At 32.5% G+C, this 11,376-nt stretch overlaps 1 protein-coding gene across 1 annotated transcript; it reads left to right on the top strand.

Annotated features, from left to right (window-relative positions):
- The first annotated feature begins 5,109 nt into the window (after window positions 1-5,109).
- Window positions 5,110-7,833, top strand: LOC107941722 (WUSCHEL-related homeobox 9). The gene is made up of 4 exons (XM_016875308.2): window positions 5,110-5,785; window positions 6,082-6,840; window positions 7,051-7,300; window positions 7,569-7,833. The coding sequence occupies exons 1-3, from the start codon at window positions 5,656-5,658 to the stop codon at window positions 7,293-7,295; spliced, it is 1,134 nt and encodes a 377-aa protein (XP_016730797.2). The 5' UTR covers window positions 5,110-5,655; the 3' UTR covers window positions 7,296-7,300; window positions 7,569-7,833.
- The last annotated feature ends 3,543 nt before the right edge of the window (window positions 7,834-11,376 follow it).

Raw genomic sequence — 11,376 nt, forward strand, 5'->3', positions numbered from 1 at the left:
CTTTTTATTTTCCCCCTAAACTTTTACTTCTCACTATTTACTCTCAAATAAAAAATCAAAATTATCCAAAAAAATCACTAAACATAAAAAGTAATAATTTTATTTATATTTACTATTTATATTATTAAATTAAATTTCACATTTTATATTATTTATATTATTGAATTGTTTAGTCATATTGAATATTTATATTAAAATTGAATTATTAATTATGCCATAAAATATTCGTGTTAAAATTTTATATTGGTATCAATTTCACATTTTATTTTTGAAATAACTTTTATTAAAAAATTATATTTTTACATTTAATATATTTTTTAATTCCAAAATACATAGTGACAAGAATCTGAAGATAATTGAAACAACTAAGCAAGAAAATAAACTAATCAGTATATAAAAAATTAATAAATAAATTATGAGGTGATGAAAGTTAATAAAAAATTTGATTAAGGTAGCCAAATTTTATTACGATGGGTGACAACGGTTATAATGACCCAAATTATTTTTTTAAAATTTAACTCGAACAAATATATTCGATTCGATTCGAATTTCATCTCACTCGACTCGATTCAATAAAACTTCAAATAAATTTAGGATGATAAAATGAGATTCGAAAACTCGATTAACTCGAAAATTTTTGATTCGATTTGATTTGATTCGATCGAATGCTCATCCCTAGTTCAATCTCTAGAGATTTGTAATTTATATGTAATTCTTTTATTTAAGTTTTTATAAAAGAACAATATGAAAATACAAAAAGAAAAAAATATCATTACAGTATTATTGATTTAACCACTACTCTGCTACGCTATTTGCGTCCACATTATATGTGGTGTGAATAATCGAAAAAGTTTCAGAAACTAAGAGGGGGAGTTAATTCATTTCAAGATTTGTCACAGCCAAATTGGTAGGACCACACAATATAAAAGAAAGAGCAGAAAGGGAAAAATAACACAAAAAGAGAAATTGAGTCTTAAAATAATAATGCACGTTTTGCAATGTGCGAAATTGCAGCAGAGAGGCAGAGATCCCCTCCCCCATAGCCACAGTTCGTCCTGCAAAGATAATTTAAAGGAAGTGAATGGCCTTGGGTTGGGAATGGTTCACTTTGGCTTGACTCTCAGTCATTCATCAATAAATAACGAAGGCAAAGCCCCTACACACGTTTGCAATGACGGCGACATAAAGGCCAAAGCTAGTGCCAAAACAAGCACTTTCCTGTGTATACTTCAGTTTGCTAAAGACCTTTGATGGGATTGTCTTCCCAACTTTCTGTAAACTTTCGTCTCTGTCTGCCCCTAAACAGAGACTGAAGGAAGACTTGCTTTATTACATTATTTGAAACAGAGCCATGGTGATGGTCCCCTCGGTCCCATGTGCTCCCCTTGTAGTTGTATCAGACTTCCTTCCACCACTCGAATATTATGTATAATTTTAACTTTTTAATAAACACGTAGCTTTGGAAAGAAATTCGATATAAAGATAATCCTACCCTTAAAAAGCTTCCATACATGAGCATACAAGTATAGGCGAAGGAATCATAAAAGGGAAAGGATTTAATATGCAATTTATGTTAAAATAGCACAATCTCACATTTAAAAAATATAAGATTGTGAAGTGCTTGTCTTATTATAAATAGAGTTGGTTTCTCCACCTTTAAATCATTTCAAAATTTGTCATTTGCGGTGAATTATATTTGATAGTGTTCGATGGTGTAGGTGTAATGTATTGAACTCATTAAAATTTTGGTGTTCTTTATTGTTTTTCTTTCAATATTTTGCAAGTACATTTGTAGTGATATATTGTGTTATTAAATTAAATTAGAGGGAGATTTTATCTAAGAGATTGGATTTTAGGAGGTGAAACATTTTCATTCTTTTAGAATTAATTCTTGTAAGTTGTAATTAAAATAATGAAGATTTTCAAACTAATGAATTAACAGTATCACATCAATCGTGGCATGTCAAAACACAAATGATTCAATGTAAAGAATAAGGATAAACAATAATTAATTTTATATAATTAAAATTTATAAACTAAACAATTAGAATGGATGGAACATATCAGAATTAAAGAAAAAACCAAACTTTTGTGAATCAATTTATGATGGAAATAGAGCATTCCAACCAGTACTAGAACGAATCTAACCATGGTTCCAAGACACTTTTTCAAAAATAAAGTTAAAAAATGTTAGATAAAGAAATCATACCTGAAATACATAGAACTAAACCTTGATATCTATAATTGATTATCAAGTTGCCTTTTTTTTTTTGGCTGAACAACTGATCCTATTTGTTATTTATGGTTGTTGTCTGCTCATTTTGCATGTTTACTTGCTGGTAGAACATTTCTCTATGAAGGATAATGGATATGCCTCATATGGGCAACACGTTTATTAGAGCATGAGCTCCTTTAAAGCTCTTTTATTTTTGGTAGTAAGAGAATTAATAGCAGGAACAGAGTTGGAAATAAAAATCACCTATCTATCCGAATTTTATCATCAACCAAAGTAGGGGTAAAATGAAAAATTTTTAAGTCAATGGGAATACTTTTCATCAGATAAGTTAAAGTTCACATCTCTCTAGGTATTTATTTAAATAGTACTCTCCACTTACGGCTGTACATGTCTTGGATTCACACAATTAATGTCCTCAACAATTTCCATTAATACCTTTGATAACTAGACCGTAATCAATCTCAATAATAACGTTTATCTAATCTATTTTTAATCCTTGGAGTCCATCTTATGTGGTTATAGCAAAATTAAGTTTTAGATCTTTCCAATTTTATGTTCTGCATTAATGTTATTTAATTGTATGCACTATTTTTTTATGCTCGATTTGATAAGAATGAAAGCATAAAAAAAATCTTTTAATCTAATAATTACACTATATAATATAAAAAAAACATAAAGCTAATTAACGCAAATTTAAGATTATCCATATGACGCCTCGGTAATTTTCTTAGGATCTGTTTGATTGACGAAATTGACTTTCCGGAAAATTATTTCCAACTTTTCCAGCGTTCGATTAGAGGAAAACATTTTCCATTTGGAAAATGAACTCCAAAACAAGGGAAAATGGGTTACAGTTTAGGGAAAATGTCTTACCCTTTCAATTTCCGTAAGACATTTTTCGTGCTATCCTCTCTATCGTCTCTATCGTCTCCTTCATTCCTTCCTTCATTTCCGGTAGAAAACTGCTTCTGTTTATCGATTTTCCAGTAACTTGTTTTTTTAATTATTCAATACTTGTTTTTTTAACACAATTACAAATAATTTATTTGATATTAGTTTTTTTCAATTTATAACGATTAATATTGTAGCTTAATAATTGAGTATTATTATAAATAAATCATTGCAATATATGTAAAAATAATTTAAAATATAAAAATTTATTAATATATATTAATATATGTAAAAACAACTTTTCCGAAAAATATTTTCAAAAAATCTGCCAAGCAACAGAAAATATTTTACACAGATTCAATCAAACACCAGAAAATATTTTTCAATAAATCATTTTACAGAAAAGTAAAACATTTTCCAGAAATCATTTTACGGAAAATATTTTATTGGCAATCAAACAGACCCTTAGTTAGCCAAGTAAATCGAGAGAGAGAAAAGAAATCCGATTAACCTTTTCATATTATGTTCAGATTTTTAAAAGAAAAAAAATAAATTTTGATATATTTTACTGACAAAATATAATTTGATATAACATCCACACACTAAACACACTCTTTAATTTGATAATTAATTTTCAATTTAATAAATTTTAAAAATTACGTAATTGTAATTGGGTCTTAATGTAATTTATATTGAAAACGTGGGATTCAGCGTTTCTCTTTTTATTCAAGCATATAAGAATTCTACGTGATTATTATATAATATTACAAAAATTAAAATAAGAAAAAGCTTAAAAATAAATACTTAGAAATATTGAAAAGAGTTTGAACGTCAATGCATGTTTGGTGCTAACCTCTAACGCCAGTTAAGAAAAAACAAGGGAATTTGGAGGATAACCATTGACCTGACCGCCATGATAATCAGCAGCTAATTCATGCCAAGGCCGACAATTCCCCCATATTCTTTCAGTACCAAATGCAAATATCCCTCGGATAAGTGCAGAAATGTTTTGCCCTCTTCAGTGTACTGTTTTAGATAAGTATGGAACTAATCAATTTAATTCACTAGGAAAGTCCTCGGATGGGAAAGATTAAGTTTTAATGTCAAAAAAAAGAAAACAAAAAACCATGCAGATAAACAATAAATAAAACCCTCGAGTCAATCCATAAATAATAAGCCACCACTCTGATACCAAATCAAAGTATGAAAACCCTACAAGCTATACATCCCTTATTGACTTTCAAACCCCCCTATTTATTCTTCAACAACCTAATTTTCCATTAGAATAATCCAACACTTACATCTGCCCCCCTCCACCCTTTCATTAATACACTGCGAGCAGAAACCGAAGAGAACCCCAAAAGAAATATTAGTATATATATGTGAAACATAAAATAAGATAGACAAGCTGGCCAGAATAACCCATTTCTCTAAAGCAAAAATACAAAGAAAAAGCCTCTCTCTCTCTCTCTCTCTTCTCTACTCTTTGGAACCTTACTCCACTTTCTCCTTCGCATTATGAGCTTTCTATGTCACCATTGATGGAAGATTCTAGTTAAGCACCAAGCATGTATCTATTTCCTTGTTTCCTTTGTTTCTTGTCTGGGGGAATTAGCTTGTACTTTTGAGTAGAAAGCAAGTACTTTAGTTTTAATGTAAAATGGTAAACGATATGGGAGACTACTTTCAATCTTCCCTTTTTCATTTATTGTGATTTCCTTTCTTGTTTATGTTTTTGATGGGGATTCCTGTTGTGGTTTTTGCCAGTTACATGGTTTTTTTTATCAAAGAAAGGAAATTTATTAAATGTTCTTTTTTATTATTTTATTTTCTTTGGGAGATGGGAATGACTTTTTATTTAATTGAGAGAAAAATATTATTATATTATGAAACATAAAATAAGAGAGACAAGCTGACCAGAATAACCCATTTCTCTAAAGCAAAAAACAAAGAAAAAGCCCTCTCTCTCTCTACTTTTTGGGGTCTTCAAACCTTACTTCACTTTCTCTGTCACCATTGATGAAGATTCTAATTAAACACCAAGCATGTATCCATTTCCTTGTTTCCTTTGCTTCTTGGCCGGGAGAATTAGCTTGTACTTTGAGTAGAAAACAAGTACTTTAGTCTTAATATAAAATTGTGAACGATATGGGAGACTACTTTCAATCTTCCACTTTTCATTTATTGTGATTTCCTTTCTTGTTTATCTTTTTGGAGGGGACTCCTGTTGTGGGTTTTGCCAGTTACATGGTTTATTTATCAAGAAGGGAAATTTATTAAATGTTTTTTTTTAATTTTCTTTTCTTTGGGAGATGGGAACGACTTTTTATTTAATTGAGAGAAAAGAAAAATATCACAGGAGTAGGTGAGGAGGCTATAAGAAGAGATGTTATATATGTCTGCCTAGTGCAAAGCAGTAGCAAAAACTAGAGCAACAAAAGGGCAATTATATTTCTTATTCCTCTTTTGGTTGGCAACTTTAGATTAGATATCTAACTCAGATTTTGGCCATTATCATCAGCACCATCATGTCTTCATCAAACAGACACTGGCCTAGCATGTTCAAATCCAAGCCCTGCAACACTCACCACCAATGGCAGCATGACATCAACCCATCTCTCATGTCAAGTGCTTGCCAAAAAGCCCCTTACACTTCAGGTAAATGACAATTTTTTCAGTAGCCATGACAAACTTCATTCAAGGTTTCTTTTGTTCTTGAATAAGGGACGCCTAAAGTCATCTACTTCACCTGAAATCTTCCTACGTTAGAAATCTCGGATTTGTCTTTACCTACATAAATAAATCGTCAGTTTTCTCATTAATTTGCTTCTTTTAAACTGATACTTCCAATAGTTATAGTATTACTTGATAATTTTATGTAATTAAGAAAAACATCATGTTTGAATTCTTCACAAGTTCCAATTGTATGCTAACTTCTTGAACAACTATTGCAGGATGTGAAGAGCGTAGTCCTGAGCCTAAACCAAGATGGAACCCGAAGCCTGAACAAATTCGCATACTGGAAGCTATATTCAACTCCGGGATGGTTAACCCACCTAGGGATGAGATAAGGAAAATCAGAGCTCAACTGCAAGAGTATGGCCAAGTAGGCGATGCCAATGTCTTTTACTGGTTCCAGAACAGAAAATCAAGAAGCAAACACAAGCTGCGAAATCTCCAAAATTCTAAACAACAGTTGCAGCAAAATCAACAAACTCCTCCTATCACTAATATGACCACCATCTCTGCACCTTCCTCTTCATCATCCTCATCCGAGAAATCTTCGCCAAAAGGAGCTAACAAGAGTACCTTCTCTTTGAGCAGTACAAATGTCGTTGACGTTTCCAGTTCTCCAACTGCTTCCGTGAACCAGACCTACTTTCATCAGCCTCAGAACGAGTTCTTGAACGAACCGTTTTTCTTTCCCATGCAACAGCCTGCTGGAGGATCCGGATTTACACAAGCGTTTGGCTTCTCAGAACTGACCAATGTGATTCAAGTCCCTGAACAAACAGTTGGACCCTGTACAAGTCTATTGTTGAGTGAGATCCTAACGCACGGAGCTTCAAGGAAAGGAGAGGAAAAGATGGATATGCAGCTCCAGCTTAGTTACAGTACTATGACAACTGCCCCTAGTACTAACCCTATTGCTCCTCATACTGATTCCACCAGTGCTACAGTTACTGTTCCATCTAATACTCACCACATTCATGGTAATTTTCACACACAAAAAAATTCAGAATTAAGGATATTAATACAAGATTTATCTTTATTAGTAGGAAAAGGGTTAGTACAAGAATATATAGATGTTCCAGGATGAGGATAAAAGTGTCATTTAGGACCGACACGAACGTGTGCATGGCTTGTTCTCTGTGGAAATTGACTACTGCCTTGGTGTTTTTAATATGTTGAGTGATTGGCAGGTGTTGGGGAACCGGCTGCAGTGGGCCATGGAGATCTGGGTAGATCAACGGTGTTCATCAATGATGTTGCATTTGAGGTGACGGTGGGTCCGTTCAACGTGCGGGAGGCTTTCGGAGATGATGCAATCTTGATTAACTCCTCTGGTCAACCTGTCCTCACCAACGAGTGGGGCTTGACCCTTCAGTCCCTTCAACATGGTGGATTTTACTATCTGGTTCGCTCATTAAGCCCCTTTTCCATCTAAGGAAGGTGACTAGCTTTGAAAAAACCTTCCCCTAAATTTTGCTTTACTGCATGTCATCAAATACGTATGTGTACAATATTTATATCGATGTTCTACAATGGTATTACGCATATATATATACTAGTTTTAGGTAAGATAATGTTGATCGCAGCTCCAGCTTGTTTATTCATAAAAGAGATCACTTGGGGCCCTTTTTCTTTCTCGTGTAAGCGTTGGAAGCTTTTGCTTACCAATTGAACTCGTTGATTTGCGTGTTATTTTCTTGAATTGCAGGTTTAGGGATGTGGAAATGGAAGCTTTTTCCTCTCTCTGATCTCTCCCTCAATCTCTCTTTATTATCAAGGTTGAACTTTCGCTTTAGCTTTAGCTAGTCCTTAGGGCTCTCTCTCTATATATGTTATGGATATGTAGTATGAAAACTTTGTGAACCAATGTGTTCTCTAATTTCGCGTTAAGCCAATGCGTATGAATTATATATGCTATTTTACTTTCGATATGCATGAAATATTGCAAACTATTATACCTACATTTAACTTAATTTTCAGTTTTACTTTGCACATTTTCTCTGGAAAGTAAAGCTAAAAACTCAGTTTTCCATATTATACATATCATGTACTTTACACTCGGAAATGCAGCCCTCTTACAGGCTCAATGAACTGCTGGTAATTTTTTTTCGAGTGATGATTTACTTGTATATCTAGGGTTTAGACTACTTTGCCTAGTTAAAATGAGCTGATTTGAAAATTTTCTTAATTTAGGGTTTATGGTACTTTTGCAAGTTAAAAGGATGTGATGTATTTTTAATTTGTTTCATACATTCTCCTAGTATAAATACTTGCCAAAACTCTAATCTCTAATATAACCTCTAGTTTAAAATTTTAGTAGTATTTTGTACAATTGAGTGATAATATCTTGTAATACAACGTGGGCATATGACCTGCTCTTAATTGTTTTGGTTGGAAGTAAATAATCTGGATCTATAAGCAATTAAATTTGGTACCGAACCAATCGAGATTAATTATTTCCTCGATGGCCATGAACAAAATTTGAAAGCCGCTTTGACTTTTCCTTAATTGCTATACCATTCAGCAAGCCAGAAAATTATTGAGATTTGAGAATCTAATAACTTGAGAGACAACCTTTTTGTCAATGCCGGGCAGCTGTACTTCATGCATGCAATGCAGGAGGACTCAGTTGAAATGCTGAATACTATTTTATTATTTGAGGTTTTAAATGATTAATTACCGACCAACCAGGCGCAGGGTCCATCGAGTTTAATTTATGAGGATGGTTTGAAAGGATCCATGCTCTAAAGAGACAAATAAAATAGATGAGAGGCATGCAGGGTCATCATAACTAATCAAATATTGTGTATGTCTTGTAGGCTTCTAAGTTTGTCTTACTTGTTGTACACAATAAATTTTGCAATTCATTTGTAAATCTGAAATAGGGTTTTACTTAGGATTCATCCAAACATGAAAACAACCTATTCAAAGCCAGCCAATCTGTTATATTGTATTGTTTAGAGCGTCGGCCATGGAGGTGGTGTTGGTTTGTCTCAACGTTCAAACCCCCCCCCCCACCACACGATTTCGTCACACACGAATCTTGAAAAGGCTGAAAACCCTGATGGGTTGGTCGATCTGTCCGAACATTTTACTGCTGTGTTTTCCGTGTTGCAACGAGGAGTTAAAAAGGATGAGAGTCAAATGTGATGTTCAGTGGTGCAGATATTTGACGTGCACTTTGGTGAGAACAGTTTTAACCCCCTCTCACACACTCGATTTGACATAGCAAGTAGTGTTGGATAATGTCAAAAAAAAAGTGAATCATTTCGCTATACCTATTTCTGGTTGCTTCCTTTGCAGCTACGTCACAAATTGCAAAAGACACTGGGGGTTTTCCATGAAGCATCACCGATGATAATGATGACTGAGTGATGACAACTCCTCCGAACCCCACAAAATTCAAACATGGAATAATTAAATTCCAAAGTGGATGGAGAAAGAAGCAATGGAGATGGAGTGACGGTGCAACAGCTAGCTCAAGAACTTGAAGGGCGAGGGGGGGGGGTTCAGGAGGGCTGAGAAATGGGAGAACAGTTCATGAACAGAAATCGTGGCATGATAAGAGTGGACAGATTAATGTATACATGTGGGTCAACAGTAGGTTTGATTGGATAGAGGACTTTTCTCCAATCATACTGCAAAGTGCAAACAAAACAAAGATTTGTAGGCTGCTGCTAAGCTTAGGCAGGCAGGTTGGCTCTCACAATCCGCCATGGAGAGCAGGCAATGCGTAACGGGACTGAAGACAAAGATTAGGTTTGCATTTTTTCATCATAAGATTTTGGTTAAATGGTTTTGCATTCAAAAGTATATATTATTTTTTGTGTATTAAGCCTAAATGACAGTATTTAATTACTTTAAAAAGTTATTTATGTTTATATATTTTTATAATTATTTTTAAATAAAATATAACTTTAATTAATAAATCATAATTTGTATTAAACAAGTAACCCAACTTTTTTTAAGGGTAACCCTATTTTCTTTTTTTGAATAAACCCTATTCTTAAATACATCTAGTTGTAAATAGTTGTAAGTTATACATTTAAATAGCTAGACCATTAATGTTATACTTGCTCAGATTATGAGCATTGAAAAAAGATGTTAATATTAAATACTTTTGGTATGTGAATCAAAATACTCAAATAGTTAATATTTTTTTTAGTATTTCAACAAAATTTATAAATAATTTTTCATCTTTTGAATTTAAAAATTCAGATCCAATTATTAATACCGTTCAAATTCTTCTATTAAATTCATTGATTTGATATTTTAAAATTTTTAAAAAAATTTACTCATCTGGTAACTATGTGTAGAAAAAATAGGATGGCAATGAACTTAAATCTAACAAAAAAATTTTAACAATGTTAACAATTCTTAAAACTTACATCTAAATTCTAATTGGAATAAATTGATTGATCACATTATAAACGTTGAGGTATCAAATAATGTCAAAAATTAAAATATAAAGACTAAATCTCAATTATAGGTGTAGTATAGAGATCGAAATAGAATTTGACAGTTTATATAATTTAAAAAATAGAGGGATCATAATTGATATTTAACTGTTATATTAAATAATGTAAAGAAAAAAAGGGAATGTACTTGAGAGGTCCCTCTATTATAGGACCTGATCAAATTATTTCCTCTACTATTAAATGAATCAATTTAATCCTTATACTATTAAAAAGAATTACACAAGGCTAAATTGGAATAGAGTCGATATTTATGTTTGGAATTAAATTACAATTAAAATAAATAAATTTCAAGACATTTTTTATACAATAAATGTTAACTCTATTATATTTTAGACTAATTTAATTTTTTTAATTCAATTTAGTTCTTAAATAGTTTCAAAAGGTGAAAGCCACCAATCCAGGTGTCCATGTGTAAAACCCCTAAAACTTAAATGGTTATAGATAAATTTATTTTGTTAACTCAATAATTAATATTAATATTTAAAATTATTTTCAAGTTCATAATACGGATCAAAGTTATCATGAACTAAAACACTTTCACCCCATAATAAGGCACAAGATTTGCCCGTTATAAATCTAAGTTGCTGGAGTTAGGCAAATATATAAACAATAAATCCCTGGATGAATCTCTATCTATTTGTCCCTTGGCATTTTTCACCCCTCATCACTCGAAAAATTCTGTATGAGGAAGCTTGTTGATACGAGATTGAAGTTAAGATTGATGGATAAAAGCGTTTCAAACCATGGTTACAGAACAGTGCGGAAAGCTTTAGAGGGAGAGTGTAAGGAAGAAAGCGAGTAACGAGGGGTGAAGAAAATCTAAAGAGGGTTTTTTAAGGAATCAATAAGATGTGATTAAATCATGTTAAGAGGTTTAGTATTGATTTACGGAAGGTCCTGCAATATGTCTGTCGAAGGTGATGGATGGTTAAGTAAATCCCTTGTGGGCGAGCCTGTATTGGCATAGATCACTCTGACGGAAGAGTAGTGCATAACGAAGCTAAATACACATTTACAAGTTACTGAAAGCATAGAACA

Source organism: Gossypium hirsutum, chromosome D05 (genome assembly GCF_007990345.1).
Source record: "Gossypium hirsutum isolate 1008001.06 chromosome D05, Gossypium_hirsutum_v2.1, whole genome shotgun sequence".
NCBI lineage: Eukaryota > Viridiplantae > Streptophyta > Magnoliopsida > Malvales > Malvaceae > Gossypium > Gossypium hirsutum.